The 25,906-nt window shown below is 42.5% G+C and overlaps 1 protein-coding gene across 1 annotated transcript in view; it reads left to right on the top strand.

Annotated features, from left to right (window-relative positions):
* Positions 1-9,626: 9,626 nt before the first annotated feature.
* The window catches only part of SDAD1 (SDA1 domain containing 1), a 29,031-nt gene continuing 12,751 nt past the window's right edge, over positions 9,627-25,906 (top strand). Inside the window, exons 1-11 of the mRNA XM_055138595.1 lie at positions 9,627-9,846; positions 11,741-11,845; positions 12,605-12,703; positions 14,243-14,353; positions 16,673-16,744; positions 16,823-16,923; positions 19,183-19,240; positions 20,208-20,282; positions 21,935-22,036; positions 22,453-22,522; positions 23,745-23,848. Coding sequence (XP_054994570.1) covers positions 9,757-9,846; positions 11,741-11,845; positions 12,605-12,703; positions 14,243-14,353; positions 16,673-16,744; positions 16,823-16,923; positions 19,183-19,240; positions 20,208-20,282; positions 21,935-22,036; positions 22,453-22,522; positions 23,745-23,848 — 987 coding nt within the window. The 5' untranslated portion in view covers positions 9,627-9,756. The remainder of the gene's footprint in view (positions 9,847-11,740; positions 11,846-12,604; positions 12,704-14,242; positions 14,354-16,672; positions 16,745-16,822; positions 16,924-19,182; positions 19,241-20,207; positions 20,283-21,934; positions 22,037-22,452; positions 22,523-23,744; positions 23,849-25,906) is intronic.

Genomic DNA, 25,906 nt, shown 5'->3' with positions numbered 1-25,906 from the left:
GAAATTCCATGGGGAGATTAGTTTTTGTTTTTTTTTTTAATCAGTGAGAATTATATTTTATTAACACAAAGAGTTACAAAGTTTATAGTGTATGGCCATATTTGTCCTCAGTAATTTCTCTGCATGGATCATGGTTCAGATATCTTGGTTCTGACTTTCAGAGTTTAAGTAGAACCTGAAGGAAAAACTGGATGTGCATAGACAGAGGGTAGAGGAGAGTATGTGGATATGGAGCAAATATTAGAGCAGGTTCATCAATGACTAAAATAATTAGGCAGGATAGAATAGTCACTGAGCATAGGAATTAGAACATGGTAACAAAGTTGTGACACTAGACTGTATGGGTCTTAATCAAAGCTTTGCCATTGATTAGTACCCTCAACTTGGGAAAATGATCTAATTCCCATTTTTAATTTTCTTTACCTATAAGAGGAGTGTGTTCTTAATTTCCTCTTCATGGAGAATTAAACAATTTACTATCTGTTAAAACATTTAAAATAATATTTGTTACATAACCTCACTGTCACTGTCACTGTCATCCCGTTGCCCATCGATTTGTTCGAGCGGGCACCAGTAATGTCATTCATTGGGAGACTTATTGTTACTGTTTTTGGCATATCCAATAGGCACGGGTAGCTTGCCAGGCTCTCCCTCTCGGGCTTGATACTCTTGGTAGCTTGCCGGGCTCTCCAAGAGGGACGAGAAATCGAACTCGGGTCAGTCATGTGAAAGGCGAACGCCCAACTGCTGTGCTATAGCTCCAGCCCTACATAACCTCACTACATAATAAATTTTTTAAAAATATTTCAAAGATTTAAAAAAGACATAAGGCATTATGCATTTTTTAATTATAAAAACGTAATTTCTCACACCCACCAACTTAAAAAGAGGAGCATATAAGTGTCTTTGTGAACCAGCTATGTATTGCATCAAAGGTGACTGCTTAACTTAACTATTTAATGTCACAGACAAAAAATGCAAACCTCTTCATTCCAGGATTGGGACAGATTTCCATTACAGGGACATATGGTACAGCTTCTCTGTCTAGGAGGAATTAACATTCCACTGTACATACAAACATTCAGAATCATAAAATTGTATGGTAACTTATGTACACACAGGACATATGTGTATATATACATCTTGATTTTTCTTTTTTTTTTCTTTTTTTTTTTACATTCTCTTTTTGGTTTTTATTTTATTTATTTATTTTTTATTTATTTTTTTATTAGTTTATTTTTAATTAGAGAGTCATCGTGAGGGTACAGTTACAGATCCATACATCTTTGTGCTCATGTTTCCCCCATACAAAGTTCGATAACCCATCCCTTCACCAGTGCCCATTCTCCACCACCAGTAAACCCAACATCCCTCCCCCCCCCCCAGTCCCGTCTCCCCCCACCCCACCCTGCCACTATGGCAGGGAATTCCCTTTTGTTCTCTCTCTCTGATTAGGTGTTGTGGTTTGCAATAAAGGTGTTGAGTGGCCATTGTGTTCAGTCTCTAGTCTGTATTGGGCCCGCATCACCCTTCCCCCCCATGACCGGGGAGATTAGTTTTAAAGTACTTCCTGTAGGGCCGGAGAGGGAACTCGGCGGCTAAGGCACTCGCCTTGCACACGGCTGATCTGGGTTCGACGCCCGCCACTGCCTCTGGTCTCCAAGCACTGCCAGGAATGAACCCTGAGTGCAGACTCAGGAGTCAAAGCCTAAGCGCTGTTGAATGTGGCCCCTCAAAATAAAATACGATCATGTAATAACCTTCATTATTAGTCTGTTACTTTTTTCACCAGCGCCACATACAGTCAGGGGCCAAGGCCGCTCCCCTACATGCTCGGCCCTAGAGTGCATCCTATAGGGCTGTACCCTGCAGGAGTCCTTAGACCTGACTGTTCAGTGCTCAGGGCTAGGGTCCGCCAGAATGACACCAGGCCATGGCTCTGTGGCCGTGGGGTGCCAGATCTGCCACTGCAGTCTGAGGCAGTCTCTGCCTGTTGGATTATAGTTCTAAACATTTCGGCTTAACATTGGTTTGCCATTTCTCCTCTGGCCTTTCTCCTCCACAAGGAGCTTAGATTTCCTGAGTAAGACCCATCCCAATGCTCCTGAAGCACTCCCGTTTCCTCGGTATTCATCTTTAACTTCTTTGTTCTGCTTCCCCTTCCTCTGTTAATTACCCATTTGCCCTAAGCAGCACCTGTGACTTGTAAAGTCATATTCCTCAAAAATCTGTGATTTTTTTGTAAGTAAAATATTGCCTTTCTCCTTCCCTTATGTTCTTTGTATAGTTTACTTCAGAGCAATATTCTTTTTGTGTAGACACAGGAAGACAGTTAATGCTATGCTTTTGAAATTTGGGAGTTAATTGTCTCTGAATAATATTCACTCCTGGGCATCTGTTTCTCTTAAGCCTCGGTTGCCCTTAGTTCCTAGCATCACAAAAGCAGGATCCCATCAAGGGACTGGATGGATCCAGGGCAAGCTGTGAGCTACCTGGCATTAAAATGGGCCTGGCCAAGTGCCATAATACATAACTATTAATTAAGGGCACAGTCATGGACAAATTCTGTCATGCTCCAAAAACAACTGGACAAAGGACCCTGCTTAGGGTTAGGAAGGGCTCATCTGGCCTGAGCACTGTAGTCTAAGATGTCCCCAGGTGAGCCACCCTATAACCTTAATGTATCTCTTACTGTGTCCATACAAAATGACTAATATTATTAAGAAGTAGAATTAAAATGAATGTTTAAGTGGTTGTTGGACTAAGGAAGGGAGAAACACACCCCTACATGGTATTTCGTCCTTGAGCAAATCTCCTAACTGCAGACCTTTGTCTTATATGTTGATTGTGCTACCTGACCTAGATGTAGTTGCTACCGCCAAGTTTTGGAGGTTGGCCATGAGACCAAGGCAGCGAGATGGAGCACAGAGAGACTAGCCTGGGGGATGGAGGAGACGGGAGTGAGGGGCAGGGTGAGACTGGAATGGGGCACTTCTCGGGACTGGAACAGGCGTGTAGGGGGGATAGAATAAACGGCAACTGATCACTATCCAGCCTAGTGGCCCTGTTCTCTCCTTCGTGCATTTATTGGCAGTGGATGCGGACTGAGGTGGGGAAGTGGCACATGGCCACAGAATTCATGTGGCAGGTGAGAGAGACCACCACCGCTGCCATTCACTTTTTTCATTTCATTTTGCGGTTCATTTTGCGGTTACACATCTGCCCAATTCTGTTTCCTCCCACTTTAATTTCTGTGAGTTAATCCCATCTTAAAAATACAAACTTTCATATGAATCATCAATTTGTGTGGACACAGAGCTGCATTAAGCTTGTAGGGTTACTGTCCTCGGGACATCTTGCTATAGATCCCAGACTACAGTGCTCAGGCCAGTTTAGTCTTTCCTAACCCTAGCAGGATCCTAATCCAGTTGTTACTTTTGGATGATACCTGAATTTGTCCACAAACATGCTCTTAACTTAGAGTTAAGTATTATGGCACTTGGCCTATCCCGTTTCCATGCCAGGGTGGCTCACAGCTTGCCCTGGGTCCATCGAGTCCCTCATCAGGACTCTGCTTTTGAGGTGCTAGGAACTAAGGACAACTGAGACTTAAGTGCCTCGAGAAAACAGATGCCCAGGAGCAAATATTCTTCGGAGTCAATTGACTCCCAAGTTCTAAAAGCATAGACTTAACTGTCTTCCTGTGTCTCTACAGAAAGGTTATTGCTCTGAAGTAAACTATGCAAAGAGGAGAAGAGAAGGAGAAAAGCAATATTTCACTTAGCAAATACAAATACGAGATTCCTGAGGAATCTGACTTTACAAGTCACAGGTACTGCTTAGAGGAAAATGGTGATTAACTGGTTGGAGAAGAGAGAACAAAAAAAGGTTAAAGATAAACACAGAGGAATGGGAGTGCCTTGGGAGCACTGGGAAAGGTATAAGCCAATAAATCTAGGCTGCCTGTGGCCAGGGATAAGTGACAAACCAGTGTTATCCTACAGTGAGTTTCTGAGGACCGTCCCTGCCTCGGGCCCTGGGCAGTATGTGAATGCCCTGTGCAGTGGCTTGGACAGAACATGGGGCCTTACAAAAAAAAAAGGCATATACGCTATCATTTCTGGCCCCTGTTAGGGTCTAGATTTATTCATTATTATTTATTTATTTATGGTTTGGAGGCCACACCTGGTGGTGCTCAGGGCTTATTCCTAGCAAACTCAGGGGACCATGTAGAGTGCCAGGGATTGAATCCGGGTCAGCTGTATGCAAGGCAAGCACCCTACCTGTAATATCTCTCTGACCCCATTTCTATTTGGGATGGTTTGAACCACATTGTGTAATGCTCAGAGTTTACTCCTGGCTCTGTACTCAGAAATCACTTTTGGGGTGCTTGGAGAACTACATATGGTGCCAGGGATGGAACCCAGGTTGGCCGTATGTAAGGCAAGTACCTTAACCCCTTTACTATCTCTCCAGCCTGTTATATTTATTCATTTTTAGAGAGACCACAAACAGCAGGGCTGGGGCCATTCCTGGAGATTGTTGGTCCAGTCTTGCAGACCTATACTTGGCCCAGCAGTGCTTGGGGTCAGTTGGTAGTGCTAAGGGGTGGTGGTGTCTGTTTTTAAAAGAGCCAACTATCCTCTCTCTCCTTAAAAAATCACTAAAGATCTCTCTCAACCAACCAGAATGCTCAATGTTTGAAGTATAACGACATTTGAAAAATGAAGACCGTTATATAATTCTTGAGAAGCATTCGACTTTAAGATCTTGACTGTGGTTAAGAGGTAAAAAGCCAAAGAACAGGGGTAGAAATAGTTGCTGCTATGCCAGGGATGACAGAACAGACTGGTCTGGTCTTCACTGTTCACGTGGAGAAATAGATTCTTAGACTTCTGGGCAAAATTTGCAGTATAGTAGAAAAGAGCTAATTAAGAGCAGCACTGGGGGCTGGAGCGGTAGCACAGCAGGTAGGGCGTTTGCCTTGCAAGCGGCCGGCTGGGGTTCGATCCCATATGGTCCCCTGAGCACCGCCAGGGGTGATCCCTGAGTGCAGAGCTAGGTGTGACCCAAAAAGAAAAAAAAAAAAAGCAGCAATGGTGTAAACATCTGGCAATTGCCTAGAGCACCTTCTTTGCCTGAGATGCAGCCTTCCACCCACGTGACCATCCATGTGACAAGCACAATCCAGGTACCGCCACTTGTCATCCTAGTGCCATAACAAAGTGTGCTATAACTGGCGCTTTGCAACCAGTTCTGTGGGAGCACCTAACTAAAGTTTTGAAGCGACTGTGCACCCCAACCAAGAGCGTCCCATTCTCATAACAATGACAACAGAAGTATAAAAAGAAAGGAAAGAAGAACTAATGAAAATTTAAACAAAGATTTCTTCTGCTACCAGTCTCCTCTGGTTTTTACGTGATCCTTTTGTCAAATGGTGTCAACTGTTGTCAGAAAAATGAAGCATGAGCTCCCTCCAGTGGCGTGTTAAAGTTTCTAAGTTTCTTTTATCTTTTTTTTTTTTTTTTTGGTGAGAAAAGACAGGAGAAAGAAGAAACAGAAACTGAATTCTGCTGGTTAACTGGATAATGAAGACGAAGACTTACAAACTCCTGGCTGGCCTTCCCCAAATGTCAGGCTCTCTCCTCAAGCAGTCAAAATGGACAGCAAGGGAAAGGAGAGCAAATGGCCGAATTCAGTGAAAGACTTTGTTTTGGGAGACATAAGAGAAGGGAGAGTAAATCAGGGAAGCTCCCAGATTATGGGAGAGGTCGCATAAAACAGAATGCTGCCCATTCTAAGTTTTAAAAACAATATATTTTAGCCCCGGGTTCAAACAGAGTTGGGAATGGGCGACCTCTCCCCATTTTCCTACTCTTCTGGGAGTCTGGCAGTCACACCCATGAACTGCCTCTGGTGCCATTTAAACTCATTAATGACTGTGATCCAGAGACTCGCAAGTAAATCTCAGAAAAGAACAACAAGCTGCAGAGATGCCTCTGGACCCCAAAGTCATCATCCAGTCAAAAAATTAACTACAGGTGTATCACCTTATTTAAAATGTTAGAATTTCTGGAGTACATGGCCATGCAACATCTCATACTCAAAGAGTAGCACACCACATTTGATGTGTTGTAAAGTAATGGCAACTGATCTCGATTGAAAAAAATATATATACACACTATAACATGTTAGTAATCTCTTATACAAGGGCTTAATGGCTCCAGGCTGAGATAGAACAATCCTCACACACTTTCCTCTAAGGAAACTTGTGGGAATCATTTTTAGCAGATTACTCATAACAAGCAATACAAAATAAATTATTTAGGTCCTGCTTTGGGGCAGGCTTTGGATGTGGGTGGAAAAATTTGAAGTATGATGGTGGGAAGATATAATGGTGATGAGATTGGTGTTGGAATACTGAATGTAATAAATTATTGTGAACTTCACAAAAATAAAATTAAAAATATATATATTAATTAGGATAGGACTGCCTTGGGTTCAGTTTTTTTTCTGAACAGTCGATATCATTGGAATCTAAGGGAAGAGACAATAAGCAGAATTCACATATTAATCATACAGATTTTTAGATAAAATTTGTCTGTGGGTGTCTTAGATGATTTTCAGTTCTTTGATAAACCACATACAACTGAAGGCTAGGAAGAGGCTAGATCTTATCTCTCGTTCAGCTAAAGTTAACTATCACCTCCTAAGTGCCATGTGTTGTTGCTCCAGGGTTAACAGATCAGTAGAATTAAAAACAACAAGTCCTCACAGAACTCATTTTAGAGCAGAAATATAGACAATAAATAATTAATTAAGCTAGTGAATACATATTGTGCAGGGGGCTGGTGAGTGAAATGAAGGAAACTAAAGGAAGAGAAGGGAGTGTGGGGTGAGAGCGAAGTTGGGAGGTCAGGGAAGATGTCTCTAATGAGGAAACTGAGAGAACTTTTCCCAGAGTGCAAAAGGGAAGATGAGGGGAGAGAAGCCCAAAGAGGTTAACATGGGGCCAACTTCTCTATGGCCTTCTTTGTCACTGCAGGACTTTGATTTTAAATCTGCATGAGAAAGGAAGCTGGCAAAATAATCTGATCTGTTCAAGGGTCCTCCCTGATGCCACTACAGAAAAGAAGATAATGGATATATTTGTTATTTTGATTGTGATGGTGATTTCATGGTGGTGTACATAGATAAAAACTCAGCAGCTTATTTCTTATAGCCAGTTTCTTATAATTATATATTAATAAACAAACCTGTGCTGGCAGCATTGTGAGGAAAGCTGAACCCTCATTCACTGTTAAGAAAATATAGTCTGGTTCAGCTCTATGGAACAAATATGGAAACTATTCAAAAAAATTTAAAAGGTGCTCTTCCTCTGCCTCAAGTCGGGGAGAAGGCAGTTGGGATAGAGAAGGAACCACTGTGACAAAAATAGTTGGAAATGATCACTCTGAATAAGAACTGCATACTGAAAGCAGGTAAAGGAACAAGCATGATAATCTCTCAGTATCAGTATCTGTATTGAGAACCATAACGCCCAAAAGTGGAAAGACAGAGACAGAGACAGAGAGACAGAAAGAGACAGAGACAGACAGAGAGACAGAGAGAGACAGAATGAAAGTACCTGCCCTAGAGACAGGCTGGGGGTAGGGGAGTGTGGCGGAGGGAAAGTGGAGACATTGGTGGTGGGAAATGTACAGTGATGGAGCGATACGTGTTAGTACACTGTATGACTGAAATCTGATCATGAACAGCTTCATAACTGTGTGTCTCACTGATTCAGTTTAAAAAAATTTCCTGCCGCATTAAAAAGAAAAATTGAGCTTCTACATGACCCGATGATTCCACTTCTTGGCATCTTCACCAAGAACCAGGAAAAAAACAAAAGACTTTTTAAAACACTTGCACTATTCATGATACCCAAGATTGAGAAGCAATCAAAGTGCTCCAGAATAGAGGACTACATAGAGAAACTGAGCTACAAGTACACTAAGGAATACTGCTCAGGTATAAGAAAAGGGACTGTTCTGTGGATGGAACTAGAAAATATCATGCTGAGTGAAACCAGGGCGCCCCCACCCAGTACAAATACAGAGTGATATCTATTCATGTATGGAATATGAAGAAATAACAAATAATAATGGGGAGGAGCAGGGGGGATATGGAAAGCAACCTGGAAACATTGGTGAGGGGAGGCTGGCATTGGTGGTGGAATTAGCGCTGCAATATTTCTTGTCTTAAACTCAATTATGGGGTGGTGAGAAGGATACTGGGATCACTGGTGGAGGAGAACGGGCACTTGTGGAGGGATGGGTAAACGATCACTGTATGAGTGAAATGCAAACACAAAAGTTCATAAGTTTGTAACTGTACATCACAGTGATTCTCTAATAAAAAATTTTAAATAAAATAAAATGCACCATTCTTTGGTAACCATTAGATATGGTTACCAAAGTCTGACTCTATGGCTCCTCTGTTCTTTCAGTACCTTTAAGCTACCACACGAATCTGTAAATTACAGATATTTGATATCAATGCAAAATAATTTACTGACTGTATATGAACATAAACTCTGTCATGTAGAAGTTCAACTGACCTCATTTTTGCACTGCAAAAGAAACCAGTCTCATGTCCATTTCCAAATTCATTAGTAATACTTATGTACAGAATAACTGATTTCTAATTAAGTTCACAACTAAAACCTCACTTTTATCCTAAACTACATTTCATCCAAATTTTTATAATGTGGTAGATATGCATGCTGCTGTTCATTTTCAATGATACATACTTAAAACTTACCAGGGTACATTTATTCAGAATTAATAAATAAATAATTAGACTGTAAAAAAACCTCCATTATGAATAACTCTTAAAATCATGGTGCTTTTTAAAATAATTGTAAACTTCACAAAAGTAAATTAAAAAAAGAAACAAATTATAATTTGGGGAGAAAATAAGTGCGGAGACTTAAAAGAACAAAATACAACAAATGAGTTCCCCCAGGCAGTGAATTGGAAGGTCTAAGAGACTCAGACACTGGTGGAAGGATGTTGACACTGCGATTGTTGGTGTGGTATTGGGAGGATATGTGTTAAAACACTACTACTAACAGAACTATCAATCAAGGTGCTCAAAAAATTAAAAAAAAAAAATTTTCCTCCCTCTCTCCTTTGCGTGCTCAGGATTCACTCACGGTTCTCTGATCAGGGAATCACTCCTAGCAGTACTAGGGAACCTTAGTTGGTTTAGGTTTAGCAAAACCCTGATGTAGCGAGTGCAGGGCAAGTATCTTACTCCATGCAAGTATGTCTGGCTCCTACAATTTTCCTCTAATAAATGTTTCATTGCAGTCTCGGGGTGATGAAATCAACTAATCAACTACTGTATGTAAAATCTTTGCACTTTCAGATTGTTTAGATACAACTGTAGAATGTTTTGGTGAAAACAACACAAAACAAAAAAACCACAAAACCACTCTCCCAAACCCCCAAAAGAAAAACCAACGCATCAGCAAGCAGCATACCAAAATCCCTCAACCAGTTCCAGAGCGGTCGTCCGTGTAAGTTTGACACTCGGAGGCTTCCATAGTCAAGAGTTTATGTAAATAGTCAAGATGGCGCCGCCCAGTGTCCCATGTGCTGCATCCGGCCTTACTAGGAAGTACGATTTCTAGTCGCAGCTCAAGAGGTGGGCAGTTGCCGCTGGGGTGGGTTTTCTTAAGACTCTTCGCCCGGGATCCCTTCGACAGCCAACATGCCGAATAGAAACAACAACAAGCTGCCCAGCAACCTGCCGCAGTTACAAAACCTGATTAAGCGGGACCCGCCGGCTTACCTGGAAGAGGTAGGGTTGCGATGCTCCCGGGCCTTAACAGTTGCAGTCCTGGCGGGGGGCCGGGGACACGGGCCGGGGACACGGGCCGGGGACACGGGACGGGATGGGGAGTGGCGCTGGGATTCTGCTCTTCGTGTCATGGTTCCCCCGGAGGAGAACAAGGGCGTAGGGCGAGTTCGTTCCCCAGCCCTTGTATACCTGCCTGCATTGTCTTTCGATTTTTTGCGTGGTCCTGAGACCCTGTTGTAGCAGAAACAGCCCTAAAACCCTTATTTTGTTTTCTCCCGATCTCGCCTAGGTGGCCCGCCCCTGACTTCCGTGCAGGTTTCTCGCCCATATCTTCTTAGAACCCCCTAATTCCTGTAAATGGCAACTTGGTCAATCACATGTTTTTGAATGCTTTGACTGACTTCTGCCTCGAGAGCCCACTTTGTGCCCTGGGCTGTGTCGGGAAGGAGGGGCATCGCTAGTCCGAGGGTCAGATGAGATAATCAAGGTTGGCCCCATTGAAAGCAGAGAACTGTCAAAATTAACTCCAGGAAAGGCCAGGTTGACTATTAGATTCAGCCCAGATTCCGGTCCCCCCCCCTTTTTTTTGGATCACTGTGAGATACATGATTACGTTTCAGTCTACAATGCTCAGCACCCATCCCTCTACCAGTACACGTTTTCCACCACTGTTCCCAGTGTCCTTCCTGCCACCCCCACCCCATCCCACTCCCTGCCTCTGTGGCAGGTACAATCCTTACTCGCTCTCTCATTTTGGTCAGCCCAGATTTTGAGGGGTTTTGCATACAGATTCACAAATTGTGAATAAAAGGCTGTTTGAGCTGATAACTTGTAAAACCTAAGTGTTGATGGTTCTGATCAATTAATCTGGCAGTTACTTTGTTAGGATTGGGATGCAATTACTTATGTTTCTCTCTTATTAGATTTTGATGTCTCATCGCTAAGACAGATTTTCATCTTTTGATTATCCTCCTCGTTTTCCTCTTTTCCAAGTCTTCACATAGAAATATTTACAATGAGTGCCTTCGAGCAAAAAGTGGTGTCAGTGATTTTAATCTCCATTAGCTTATCTAAAAAATTGAGGCAGTAGAGGAGATGACAAGTAAGGAATAAATACAAAAAGAAAATTAAGTTATAGATGAGAGTTTTTTGCCATCAGTCATTCACAGAATAGTAGTCGAGGTTCTGTAAAGTGCTGCATTTAAGAGCGTGGGGATAGTTGAGAGGGAAAGTGCCCTGGGCATTTGCTAAGTGGACACGGTGATGAGAAGGAGAAATGACTTGAAGTGGCTGTCATGGAATTGAAACTTTGAGACTGTGAGGTTAAGGTACAGTGTAAAGGTAAGTGGCTCAAGAGACTGGATTCTGGTTAAGATAGGAGGATTGTTGAGGTTGAGTTACTATTGGAAAAAAGAAAGTAGGAGATGCTAATTGTAGAGGGTCTTTACATGACCTATGATGTGCTTTGATTTTTCAGGACTCATTTTGAAGAATGCAGGGAAAAAATTGTAATTAAATCAATCGATTTTTTTTAAAGAACACCATAAAGGAAACCATATTTCTATGTAGTTTTGCCATATCCTTTTCTCTATGCTACTATAAAAGACTTTGAAGTGATTTATTTATTTATTTATTTATTTATTTATTTATTTATTTATTTGCTTTTTGGGTCACACCTGGCGATGCACAGGGGTTACTCCTGGTTCTGCACTCAGGAATTACTCCTGGCGGTGCTCAGGGGACCATATGGGATGCTGGGATTTGAACCTGGGTCGGCCGCGTGCAAGGCAAACGCCCTACCCGATGTGCTATCGTTCCGGCCCCTGATTTTTCACTTTGTACTCAGAAAGTCAGATAATAGAAGGTAACCACCTTGAATTCCATTTTTCTACAGTTTCTGCAACAGTACAACCACTACAAATCCAATGTGGAAATTTTCAAGTTGCAACCAAATAAACCTAGCAAAGAACTGGCAGAGCTGGTGATGTTTATGGCACAGGTAAGGTGACTGATGAATCACAAAAAGGACCAGTGGTTAAGCTCTTTGCAACATGCTTTTCCCAGTAATACTCAAAATCGTTTCATTTGGGAATGGAAGCTTAATTGATATATATGCACACATGTATATATATATATATATATACATATATATGCGTTTATTTATTTAAACTTCTCCTTTCTGGAAAATATACTTTTTCCACTAATGTTGAGTAAGACTAGCAGTACCCAAACTATTTTGCCTGCTGTCCTCTTTTCAGAAATAGCAAAAGTACTCATGCACACCACACACGCATGTGCGCGCGCACTACCTACCCACCCAACCCCCTACCCTCTGCCCCGCAAGAGTTGACCTTTAAATGAACAAAGACAAAGCATACCCAGTTGCACCAGAGGCTCCTACCACCCCTTCTCCTCCCTGGCTTGTGTTTCCAATGCCCTGAAGGGGGTGGGATCTCCCACTCCTGGAAACACCAAGTTAAAGGATTTTATCAGTGCCTTCCAGAAAACCAGGGCAGGGCAAAGCTTTCAAGCTATTTGTTTTCTTCAAACCCGTCATTAAAGCAGGTTCTAAATCATGTCACACATGTTCCACAAGGACTAGAGTAGATGTGGATTAGCCTGTGGGACGGAAGGAGGGGACCGGGAAGCATCAGCTCCTGCGCTCTGTGTTGGACTCTCCTTTGGCGAACACCCTACATATGTGTCTGTGCTTTAAAGGAGAGAAAAAATCATCAGAGGAGCTTGTGCTTTCTTGCAGATTGGTCACTGCTACCCAGAACACTTAAGCAGCTTTCCTCAGGAGCTGAAAGATCTTCTCTCCTGCAATCACACCGTCCTGGATCCAGATCTTCGAATGGTAGGCCCAGAATTTGTATTAATAAATTGTGCTATGTTCGTGTGTGTGTTATGTGTTTAAATGAAAAAAGCCTCTCAACCAAATCTATTTTAATAATATAAATCAATATGTTTTACCTCAGCCTTATTCCTGTCCTGGGGCCGGAAAGATGGTGCAAAGAGCAGGGCACTTGTCATGCAAGCGGCTGATCCAGGTTTTATTCTTGGTACAATATTTGGTTGCCCTAAGTTGGCCGAGAGTGATCCCTGAGCACTGAGCCAGGAATAAGCCCTCAGCAGAACCAGGGGTGGCCCAAACCCCCATACATGTGCTGCCAAAAAGAAAGAAGAAAATCTAAGAAACTTGCTCACGTCCCCATCGTCCCAGCGCCACTGGGCATAGCCCTGGTGGCCCCAAGCCCTCAGGCCCAAGCTGCTCGCTGCCAGGCCTGCACCGCTGCCTGGAGCATCACAGGAAGGGCCCTGCCCCGCGCCCACCAGGCACCGCTGGAAACGGCCCCTGGGAAAAGTCATTATCCCTGTGTTTGGACACAAGTAATTCAAACTCGTTTTGTTTTTCCTGCCCCAAGACTTGGAGGCGATTTTCTCTGAGGATTGTATCTAATGGAGAATTGTATTAGCACCTAATGGAGAATTGTATTAGCAATTTTTTTCTGGTTTTTTTTTTGGGGGTGGTGGTGGTTGGGAGATCACATCCTATGGTTCTGGAGTCTTCCAGGTCATGCTTGGGCACAGAGGCTGTGGGGCTCAAATCCAGGCCTTCTAAATGCAAAGCATGCAGTCAGCACCTCAGCCACCTCTCCAGGCCCGGTATGAGCAAAATTTGAATGACAAGAATACCCCTAAAAATTGGTATAAGGGTACTGCAACAGCTAGTGGGCTGTTGTTCGTATTCACGGGATTTTATTTTATTATTATTTTTTTAATTTTTATTTTATTGAATCACTGTGAAAAAAATACAAAGCTTTCAGGTTTAAGTTTCAGTCATTCATATAATGATTAAACCCCCATCCCTTCACCAGTGCACATCTTCCACCACCAAGAACCCCAATATGCCCCCCTCCCACCCCCCACCTAAGTAGCTAATGATCTTCACTTTATTCTCTCTATACTTTGAATACATTCAATATTTCAATAGAGAACTCACTATTATTGTTTGGAATTTTCCTCCAACAATCAGGCCTGCTGAAAAGGCATCATTTAATAATTTCTTTTCATTGCTGAGATGAAGACTATGAGCTCGCGCGGCTGCAAGAGTGGCCACGCGGTTTTGGATTTCTGATATTTTCACTCAGTTCACAGTCTAGATGCATTTCTGTAAGAAGCCACTCTGGGTGCCAAAATTGGTTAGAAGACCTCTCGGATCATAGTCTTTAGGAGCAGAGGGTCTGTTTCACGCTCGGCAGCTCCGGATCTCTTGGCAGGATTTTAAAAGAATGTCTTATCCATCACAAGTACAAATGATTCTACCAATTTAATGTGTTATGTTATTATTATTTGTGTAGATTCTCTTATAGTATGTTTTTACTTCTCTCCTAAGACATTTTGCAAAGCTTTGATCTTACTGAGAAATAAGAATCTCATCAGTCCATCAAGTTTGTTAGAACTCTTCTTCGAACTTCTGCGTTGCCATGACAAGCTGCTTCGAAAGGTAAAGAGCAAGGTTCCCTCCCGCCAGCCTCTCGCCCTCCCTGCGGGGATAAGATCTGTGCGGTTCCAAGGCCCTTGGATTCTTCATGCCATCTGTCACTGGATGTGGTTAAGAACAATTTAGACAGGAGGGCTTCGATCTTTTTGTGCGTGCATTGTGATGATTGCTAGCATTTGACATTTGCCAGACACATTCTCAGATTTTTTTTTTTAATATGTTGTTTATTCTTTTTTTTTTTTTTTGCTTTTTGGGTCACACCCAGTGATGCTCAGGGGTTACTCCTGGCTTTGCACTCAGGAATTACTCCTGGCGATGCTTGGGGGACCATATGGGATGCCGGGGATCGAACCCGGGTCGGCCGCCTGCAAGGCAAACGCCCTACCCGCTGTGCTATCGCTCCGGCCCCAGTATGTTGTTTATTCTTAAACCCTGAAGTCAGGATAATGATGATGGTGGTGGTGGTGGTGGTGGCTGGTGAAGATATTTTGCAGATGCAAAGACTAAAGAACAGAGAGAGTAGTGAGACGAGGGGTCACAACTTCGAAGTGGCTGAGAGTGGAGCATCAACTGAGAAAGTTGGGTTCCGCAGCGTAAACCCGACCCACTGCAGGGTGACAACCCGAGCTCGACACTCATAGCCATAACCACTTCCATACTTCCTCCACCCCCTACCAAAAGACAACCAAGTTCTACTAAATATTTATTATGATTTCCCTGTAGTTTGGTCTGATGTCTCTGTAGTTTGGTCTCCCTTATATGACTAAGATCAGAAGCCAAGGGTTTCTGAAGCATTACAAAGCAAACCTTCAGGGCCTGGAGATAGCTCAGCGCAGGGGCAGAGGCCTTGCATCCCCAAGTCCTGATTCCCGGCACTCATGGGCCCTCAGAGCGCCACTGGGTGTAGCCTGGGGATCCGCAGCATGGCTGGCCCACAGCCCTGGCATTGAGCACTCCCACTGGCTGAGATGGCTGAGTGACACTGGGGGTGATCCCAGGCCTCCTGAGTTTGCTTGGGGGATCCCCTACCTCCCCTCAAAAGGGTAAGACATTAAAACTTATTTTTACTGACTTAACATATTTTTTTCAAAGCATTGAGAGACTGCCACCACTTGGTGTAGTAGAAGCTTCCAGAGAAACAGATTTTGAGTGCCAGTGATACCTGTATTTTCAATATTGTGTTGCGTACAGTTCAGTGTTTCTAAATGAAGCCATCTCCCTTTCTTCAAATCCCAGCATCCCATATGGTCCCCTGAGCACCACCAGGAGTAATTCCTGAGTGCAGAGCCAGGAGTAACCCCTGTGCATGGCCGGGTGTGATCCAAAAAGAAAAAAAAAAAGCATACAGTTTGATTCGCAGAGCCTTGCTTCTGAGGTGACCAAGGAAAGGAGTATACAAGTTGGTCCAGAGTGATAATCCGACGGGTAGGGTGCTTCCTTTTCCCTGCACTGCATTTGAGCATCACCAGGAGTGAGCACAGAGCACAGAGCCAGGAGGAGTTAGCCCTGAGTACCACCAGCTGTTGATCAAAAACAAATGAAGAACTAATTAAGTTGTTCAGGCCAAATTGTCCATTCAAGGAGTTTGCACCCATTACATAATCAGTTTTAAAACATATGATCAGTCACTCTTCATCCCTGCATCTGCACCAGCCCTGGCAGCTACCAGTTGCTCTTGGGCTCTGTAAATTTGTCTTTCCCACAAGGCTCATCCATGTTGTAGCACACACTTTTCCCAAAGTGGTGATGCCATCCTGGAGAGATGCTGGAAGAATCTAGAGGAGCAGTAGTGCTTCAGGTAGAATTCAGGGGTGCGTTCTGTTTGTTTGCTTAAAGATAACTTTGCAGGAGAGCACTACACAATTCTTTTTTCCTAAAAAGAAGCAGTAGTTCAAATAAGTTTGTTGACCTCTGTTATAGCATCTAATGGTAATTCATGTTTCTGTTGCTAAGTAATTCTGTTTCTGATCATACAATTGGTTTATCCATTCATCAGTTAATAGATACTTGGGTCATTTCCATTTTTGCCCATTAGAGTTATGCCGCTGTGGATATACATGAACATTGGGGTAGAAACATGTTTTTGTTTCTCTTAAGTATGTAATTAGTGTGGAATTGTTTGGTTACGTGATAACTCCATATTTAATCTTTTAAGAACAACCTTATTTTTGCTTTTTGATTTGCTTTTGATTTGTCTTTGGTTTATTTGTCATAGAACTAAAAGTAGGTTAAAAAATACCTATATCCCACTACAACAACTTTCTCCAAATTAATTAAGATTTGAAATGTTGCTTCATGTGTTTATGCTTTTATTTTTCCCAGACTTTGTACACACATATTGTGACTGACATCAAGAATATAAATGCGAAGCACAAGAACAATAAAGTGAATGTGGTGAGTGTCCTTTTGATTCCCGTGTCCACGGCACTGTGCTGGCATGGTAGTCACATGCTTTCTTCTTTATTTTCCTAGATGCTACAAAACTTCATGTACACCATGTTAAGAGACAGCAATGCTACTGCAGCTAAGATATCACTGGATGTGATGATTGAACTCTACAGAAGGAACATCTGGTAATAACATGTTTGTCTCTTGGGAAGTATATAATCCATTACTCCTCACTTCTGAAGAACATGCAAAAATAATTTTTTTCTGATTTTGAGCTTTTTAACATGTCTCTGACATACAGTAAATTGGCAGTAAGAATTCAGAGGCAGTCCAGATGACGGAGGACAGCATTGGCCACCACATTTTGTTTTGTTTTGTTTGGACCATGCCTGGCAGTGCTCAGGGGTACTCCCATCTTGGTGCTCGGGTTGCTCCTGACAGTGCTCAGATAATTAGGTGGTGCTGAGGATCAGATCTCTGTCTGACCTTGAAGTCTACTTTCTCCCCATTCTACCACTCTGAAGACTTTTAAGTCAGCGTATTCTATAACCTGGACTTCCGCATGCAAAGCTTGTGTTCCAGCCCTTTGAGCTATTTCCCTGCCCCTTCTTTTAAATTGTTTATGTTGTTTTCATTAGTTTACTACATAATTTCAGGGGGGGTGTCCACAGCTCTGTATGTGTATAATACCACACCCGGTTACTGCCCATCACCAGACGGTCCCCCCCACCTCCCCTCCAGTAAACACCATTTATATAGAGTAGAGGAATTACCTTTATTATTATTTGTTGGGCTGTTTGCATTATTTATTCATATTCCATATATGAATGATAATTATTTTTCTGATAAGGTGTCCATCTGATGATTGAACGTTCATGATGTTCTGTGTTTGGGCCGTTGTGTATAATGCTGCTATGGGTGTAGGTATGCAAATATCCTTTCGGTTAGTGTTGGTTTTCATATTCTTCAGATTATTTCCAGGAGTGGTATTCTCGAATCGTATGGAATTTCCTTAGGGAACCATCAGACCATTTTCCATAAAGGCTGCACCCATTTGTATTCCCACTACTCATCTGCCAGACTTCCCTTTTCTCCACATCCTCATCAACACCAGTTTTCAGTTTTTTATTTCCTTCTATAAGGTTTTGATTTACATTTTTAATTTATATTGCTCTAGTAGTAAGTATGACTGAACATTTTCTCATGTGTCTGTGAGTCATCTGTGTTGAAAAGTGGGTTTTTCGCCCATTTTTGACTGGATTGCTTATCTTTTTTTCTTGTTGAATTGTGTGAGTTAATTACATATTCTGTATATTACTCCTTTGCTAGACATAGGTCAGACTTCTGTCAGTTGCTAGGTTGCCTTTTCGATTTTGTGGTAAACTTTTTTTTTCCAGTTTTTTTTTTCTTTTTGGTTCACACCCAGCGATGCCCAGGGGTTACTCGTGGCCCTGCACTCAGGAATTATGGGACCATATGAGATGCTGGGAATCAAACCCGGTTGGCCGTGTTCAAGGCAAACGCCCTACCCACTGTGCTATTGCTCCAGCCCCTGTGGGAAACTTTTTAAACTTCATGTAGCCCCATTTTATTATCCTTTTACCCCACCGCGTGGCACTGAAGTTGACTCTGACTGCATCTCTGAGGATACAATTCTAGAGTTTGTTGTCTGCGTTTTATTTATTTTATGGTATTGGCTCCCTTTCATAGATTTGCTTCTCTTAGTTAAGATTCTCTAACTTTGTTGTGTTTTCATTGATACTTCTCAAATTTTTGTCACCTCCCTGAACCTGTGTCTGTTGCTCTCTGCTTTTGTCATTTCCTTTGAGGAATCCTTTATTTTTTGAATGGTTGCCTACAGAATTTTTCTACTTACACATCTGGGTTAGCTATTGTTTTCTGTGGCTTTGGTGTTGAAATTCTCCTTTGTTTCTTCTTCTTTTTAAAAAAATTCCATAATTAACAAGTAGTTAAGCATCTCTTGTAACAGCCATTTTTGGCACTGTACCCAGGAGTGACCCCAGCAGTGCTGGGTAAGTCCTTATGGTAAGCATCTCTTTACTGGTCTTTTCCTAAACTTTAGGTAGCCTTAACAATATAGAAACAACAGTATATAATAAAAGGCAATAAAAATATTTGAGGGTCTACTGTAGAAAATAGTTTATACATTTCACTAATCTTCACAGTATTGTTTGAGAATGACTAACAATGAATGGATGTGACCCCCATACCAAAAAATTTTAAAAGTCTTCAATAAGCTTTTCTCAATGGCAGTGTAATTTTCTGACATTAAATATTTATCCACAGTTGACTTTTATGATCCATGATTTTTTTTTATCTTCTAAGAGATAAAATATTTATTATATTATGTGTTTTGTGCCATTTTCCCTGTTATGAGATGTCTGAGAATAAAACTTGACTCCGAGACACTGTTTTCCCCCCAGGAATGATGCCAAAACCGTCAATGTCATCACGACTGCTTGTTTCTCAAAGGTCACCAAGGTGAGCCTTGAGGGGCCAGTGGATGCGCTGTCTGGCTCCTGCGGGTGGGGCCAGGAGGCAGGAGCACGGACACGCGGGGACGGGTGTCAGGCTCGCTCTGGGTGTCAGCTGCTGCCCAGCCCGCCTCCACAGCAGCCGGACCAAAACCAGGAGTAAGAGCTGCGGGGCTTTTCTTTCCCCCAGCAAATAAAACCAAAGAAATTATTGGTGGAAGAGAGCATTGGGTGATTGATTTTAATTTTTATTGAAGTAGCAGTGGTTTATAACATTTTTCAGGTTTCAGATTAGATTATAAATCAGCATCTATATGCACTGCATCATGTTCACTGCCGAAAGGCGAGTTTCATTTTGCTATCTGCCAAATGCTGGCTGCTGTTTAGTTTATGTTTTCCCCCGCAACTGGCTGTTGTTCTGGTGGATTTGGGCATAGCTGGGAAATTTGAAAACTATCTTTGGCTTTCTATTGTGACTACTGTGACGTGTGTGTTATTGGGGGGGGGGGTTGTTTAATATAGATATTTTAATGATCTTGAAAGATAGTAACTTTGTAGAGCCTGTTTTTGTTTTTTTTGTTGTTGTTTTTTTTTTTTTTTTTTGCTTTTTAGGTCACACCCAGCAACGTTCAGGGGTTATTCCTGGCTCATGCACTCAGGAATCACCCCTGGCGGTGTTCAGGGGACCATATATATGGGATGCTGGGATTTGAACCCAGGTGGCCGCGTGCAGGGCAAATGCCCTACCTACCCGCTGTGCTATCACTCCAGCCCTTGTAGAGTCTGTTTTTATGTACTTACATACTTCTAGGATAAGTAACAGAAAGCTTGTTTGTTTGTTTTTGTAAGAAACATGATCCCAAATCCCTTCACTGATTTTTTTTTTCTGCATCTCCTAGTTTGTGTGTGTAAACTATAGGCAAAAGCATTCTTCGTAAGCTGGGTTAAGTGACTGATTGTGTTCTGATTGGTAGATACTAGTGGCTGCTTTGACATTCTTCCTGGGGAAAGATGAAGAGGAGAAACATGGCAGTGACTCAGAATCCGAGGTCAGTTTAATTGTCCTCTGAATTTTTGTTTGTCATATTGCACTCTTACTTTCAGTAAAAATTGTTAAATACAAGTTAGAAAGTACCTCTGTTTTGCCTTTATTACTGAGTTGCCATATACATATATATAGCCACATATATATATATATGTTATGTAGAAGTATTGCTATTTATTTAACCCTGATTAAGCTGAAGAAGGCATGAATGGAGTTGTCATGTTGATTTTTTTTTTACTATTTATATTTATTCAGCCTTGTTTTTCATCCTAAAGCGATATCTATATCTCACTATATAATTTACAATAAAAATTGCTGCTAACATCTTTTGAGCTAGACTGTTGATTGACGTTATTGGAGTTTAGAGCAGAGGGAGAGGAAAACTATCACCTTTTTAAAAGGAAAAATGAAGGCGCCAAAGTGATACAGCGGGCGAGGACACCTGCCTTGCCTGTGGCCATCCTGGCCTTAATTTCCCCTCCAGCACCCTCTGTGGTCCCCCAGCCTCACCAGGAGTGATCTCTGGGTGCGGGGCCAGGAGTAAGCCCAGAACAACACTGGGTGTGAGCGAAACAGAAAGGGAAAGGAAAAATTAATAGTTGTCATTTATAACTTTATTAAAAGTCTTTTTAATTAAAATTTTAAAAGAAATAGTATTGTAACATCTTGGTAACAAGAATACCTGTGTAACAAAATATTTTAATGAAAAATACTTTTACTCGGTAATATATAAATGATGCATTATTGTGTGTGTGTGTGTGTGTGTGTGTGTGTGTGTGTATTTGTGTGTGGGAATCAAACCTAAGGCCTCACACGTGCAAGGCATGCTACATCCCCAGCTGAGCAATAAATGCATTATTAATGTAAAAAATTCCAAATGCTGTATCGATAGGACAGGTTTATCTTTTCTGTCTTAATTTTCTCCCCACTTCTTCACAGACCATTTCACTTACTGTGCCTTAATATATGGATATATGTACAGTGTTGTATATAGTGAGTTTTTTTAAATATACAAATATTATATATGTTCTGTGTATTAGAGAGAAAGAAAACAATTTTTTGCTTTGTATCGAATGCATAGATGCACTGTTGATTTAGATCTTATATTAACTATATATTGATCTACTTCATTCCTTGAATCTTTACATAATTTCAGATTCAATGTATTATAGTTTAAGTACCTCCCTGTTAATGAACATTTCCAGTTACTCTATTCAAATATGGAAGCCAAGTTATTTTCTGTTTGTGTACTATAGCTAAATAACAAAAGAAAAAGAAAAAAATCGGTGCTGTAGTAAAATGCTTTATATGCTCATGCATATGGATAAATTTCGGGGTTGGGCATTGAATACTGAAAGACATTTAAAGTTGTGATTTTTTTTTTTCTTTTTGGGTCACACCTAGCAATGCACAGGGGTTACTCCTGGCTCTGCGCTCAGGAATCACCCCCGGCGGTGCTCAGGGGACCATATGGGATGCTGGGAATCGAACCCAGGTCGTCCGAGTACAGGGCAAATGCCCTACCCGCCGTGCTATTGCTCCAGTCCCTTTTGTGTTTATTTTTAATAGCTGGGTGCAAAGAATCTTAAGTACAAGAAGTGGTTTGAACAGATTATTCTTTGCTTCTCTGCAAACTGTCTGCAACCTCTTGCCCAGGATGAAGGACCCACGGCTCGAGACCTCCTTGTGCAGTATGCCACCGGAAAGAAGAGCTCCAAAAACAAGAAGAAGCTGGAAAAAGCCATGAAAGTGCTCAAGGTGTGGACTTGCCTCTGGGAAATCAGGTGGAATCTTTGTGATGCAGTTATACATGGTTTTTAGAAAACGCTGATAAGAATTTGAAGAAATAATTTTGACTTAGAGAAATGTGTGATAGGTTTTTACCATAATGTTATGTGAAAAATTGTTTTTTTGCTCCCTGAGGTTTAGTCTTTTTTATCTTTCTTTTTTTTTCTTTTTTTTAATAATGTGGGAGTACTGCTATTTGTTGAGGTTCAGTCTTTAAAGGTAAAAACCAACATTAGTTCTTCTAGGTTTTTTTAAACAAAGATTTTCTAGGTTTTTTTAAACAAAGATTAGTTTCCTTTTCAGTAGTGGAGTGGTGTGCGTTTCATCCCGGAGGGCCTCCTTACTGTAAATCAGATGTGAATAGTTCTTTTCCCCCTCCTTTTCAGAAACAAAAGAAGAAGAAAAAGCCGGAGGTGTTTAATTTTTCAGCGATTCACTTGATTCATGACCCCCAAGGTATTATTACAATTTCCCAGTGTCCTTGGCCTCTTTTGTTTCTATCTTCAGTACTCCCCAGAAGTCCCTTATCCCTGGCACTTAATACACGATAAATAGCGCTTAGCTTCTGTGAAGCAGCTGTAATCTACAGAGCCGAGGCAGTGCTGTACTGTTACATGGCGTGATTCCCAGAAAATGAAGAAAAAGTGCCCTCTGCAACTCCTGTCTTTAGCAGGAGCGGCCACTTGTCCAGACGGGAACTTGACAGTCTCTCGTTGCTCCTGCCTACCGCCCCCTCTCCCCACCACCAGCTTTTTTTTCTCTTTCTTTTTTGGGTCACACCCAGCAATGCACAGGGGTTACTCCTGGCTCTGCACTCAGGAGTTACTCACTCCTGGTGGTGCTCAGGGACCATATGAGACGCTGGAGATCAACCCCAGGTTGTCAGCCACCTGCAAGGCAAATGCCCTCCCCGCTGTACTATTATCGCTCCGGCCCCCTGTCCACTTTTTAAAAGACTGATACTGTCCTGTGAAAACCAAAAGTGTGGCTTTCCTATTTTGAACACTCGCTCTGAGACAGGACGACGAGACTAAGGACTTCCCAGGATTGTACTGGTGCCTGGATTGTCTTTTTCCCAGACCTGCGTCTAGTTCATGCAGGGCAGCCCTGGGCCCAGCTCGGATCCAAATCTCCTTAGTGTGGGTCTTGACCCCATGTGGGCTTGCATAACCAAATGTGGGAGTCACCAAACAAAAAAAAATTGGCAATAGTAAAAGGTTTTGATCATGCTGCTGCCAAAAATGAATTCAGAATCGACCAGATAATGAATGCGGAGCATTGTTTATGGAAGCGCCTGCTCAAGTTACAGTTTTTTCCTGCTAGGAGAGTCTCAAGTGGAAAAAGTTGAAGCTGTCCCTACATTGAAGAACTGGTAAGGGGCTGGAGCAGTAGTACAGCCGTAGGGCCCTTGCCTGGCATGCTGCCATCCATGTATCCCCCCCAAACCATCAGAAATGATCCCTGAGCACAGAACTAGGAGTAAGCTCTGAGCACAGATGGGTGTGGCCCAAAAACCAACAACAAAAGAACTAGAAAGTGGTGCAGCTCTCAAAGGATTCCCTGGGTTACTGTTTCCTTGAGTGGGTGGTGCCGCTCACTGGCGGGTAGTTTTGTGAGGGGAAGGGGAGGTAGCCCCAGGTACCATGCCGTGCACAGTGTATTCTGATTCTCTTTCCAGATTTTTCGGAGAAGCTACTGAAGCAGCTGGAGAGCTGTAAGGAGAGGTTCGAAGTGAAGATGATGCTCATGAACCTCATCTCCAGACTGGTGGGAATCCACGAGGTTGGGATCACATTATGTTTCTCTGGGTGAAGCTTAGAGTTATGCGGAGGGGCCGGAGCAATAGGACAGCGGGGAGGGCGTTTGCCTTGCACACGGCCAACCTGGGTTCAATCCCCGGCATCCCATATGGTCCCTCAAGCACCACCAGGAGTAATTCCTGAGTGCAGAGGCAGGAGTAACTCCTGAGCATTGCTGGGTGTGACCCAAAAAAAACAAAAAAAAAGGGAGGGAAATTATGCTGAGTGAGAAAAAAATAAATCCACCAAGGAGAGCTGGGACTTAATTCTATCCCCCAAGCCATTGAAACCCGTGACATTTGCCAAGAGTAAGATCTTACACTCTGAAAATAGCAGTTTCTCCCACTTGGTTCTCAGGGTCTGAGCACATGTTAAATCATACGTATTTTTAGAATGACAGACCTTTGTGTCATGTTTTCTACTTTGATTTTACTTTTTTGTTTGTCCTCTGATTTTCTGAGTCTGCATAGTCCTTATATCAAAAGACATTTTCTGCATCTTCCTTCCCCCTTCATTGATTTTTGTGACTTTGAAACCACTCTAGAAAAAAAGGTGTAGTTGTTGGGGCTGGAGTGATAGCACAGTGGTTAAGGCGGTTGTCTTGCACGCGGCCAACCTGGGTTCGATTCCCAGCATCCCATAGGGTCCCCTGAGCACCGCCAGGAGTAATTCCTGAGTGCAGAGCCAGGAGTAACCCCTGTGCATCGCCAGGTGTGACCCAAAAAGCAAAAAAAAGAAAAAGAAAGCTGTAGTTGTTTATGCTACATTAGACTGCATATATCTATCAGGAATTCATCATCTGGACACTTCACAGCCACTCTTAGACTACCGGCCGCTACGGGAAAGGAGAAATGCCCGAAAATTAGATCATAAAAAAATAAATATTGAAGTTAATTCCTATCAGTGCTTTTGTAACTGGAACTGTTTTGGAAAACACTGAATAATGTTGCTCTCATGAAGCAAATATTTTAAATTAAGTAAAAAGGGAAAGTGAGTTGTTTTAAAAGTCAAACGAGCGCACACATAGATCACATCCAAAATGAAAGCACAGGCTGGAGAGAGAGCTCCAGGGCTAGCCTGCACGCCTGGCGGTCAGTGATGAACTGAACCACTGTTTGAATGATCCCCGAACTGTGTCATCTGGGGATCTAGTGTGTGCACTCCGGGAGGGGTCCAGCTTCCCTCTCCCACACTTAATCCCTTAATCCCTTTGTGTAGTCATTTGTTTTCCCCTCCCCATCCCCCATCCCTGCCCTGCAGTGCCAGGGATCAAACCCAGGGCAGGGGGTCTGTACCTTGAGCCACACCCCTGCGTCTAGCCCCTGTTTTCAGAACAACTTGACACTTGAGTGGAAGCTCTGCCTCTCCTGGCCCGGGGAAGCCTGCCCCATCAGGCTTGTTGCATTTGTGTAGCCGTTTCGTATCAGGTCCGGATTTGGACAGCCGTGGGTTAAGATTTCAGGAGGGTCCGTTGGAAATGATACTGGAGTTTCACAGATGACAGAAGTGTGCGTCTGTCTTTTATACTGGAGTTCAACTTTTCCCTGTTAGTTTCTGTGGCTTGGTTTTGCTCTGACTAAAAGGAAAAACAATTCTCACGTGATGAACTCTAGAAACATCAGTCTGTCGCCAGCACTTCTGGAAAGTAAAGCTTGGCTCTAATGACGGGTCTCCTGTCTCACCTGGGCAGACGCCAGAATGTTAGTGTGTTGTGTCTAGAGTAAGGGTCTTGTAGGAATTGTTCTACTCTGTTTAAACGTGTACCTAGTCACGAAACCAGACTGTGGGCGTTTCCATGATCAAATGATGTTAAATGCTTTTCAGATACTATTTTGTCCCTTAGCTTGAAGCCTTAATATCAGTACTGTTGTGGGCTGGGGACCAGCTTAAAAGGAGATCACTGGTGAGGCAGTGGGTTTGATCCCCAGCGTTACAAGGAAGAAATCGATGAATGTTTGTGTGATTGCCTTTGTAACCCCTGGTTTATTCTGCGCATGCTCTCTTCCTCCTTGAGCAATGTTGTTAGCGGCACAGCCTAGAA

This window comes from Sorex araneus, chromosome 5, assembly GCF_027595985.1.
Source record: "Sorex araneus isolate mSorAra2 chromosome 5, mSorAra2.pri, whole genome shotgun sequence".
Taxonomy (NCBI): Eukaryota; Metazoa; Chordata; class Mammalia; order Eulipotyphla; family Soricidae; genus Sorex; species Sorex araneus.
The sequence above is the reverse complement of the archived record's forward strand: the minus strand, read 5'-3'. Positions and strand labels throughout refer to the sequence as shown.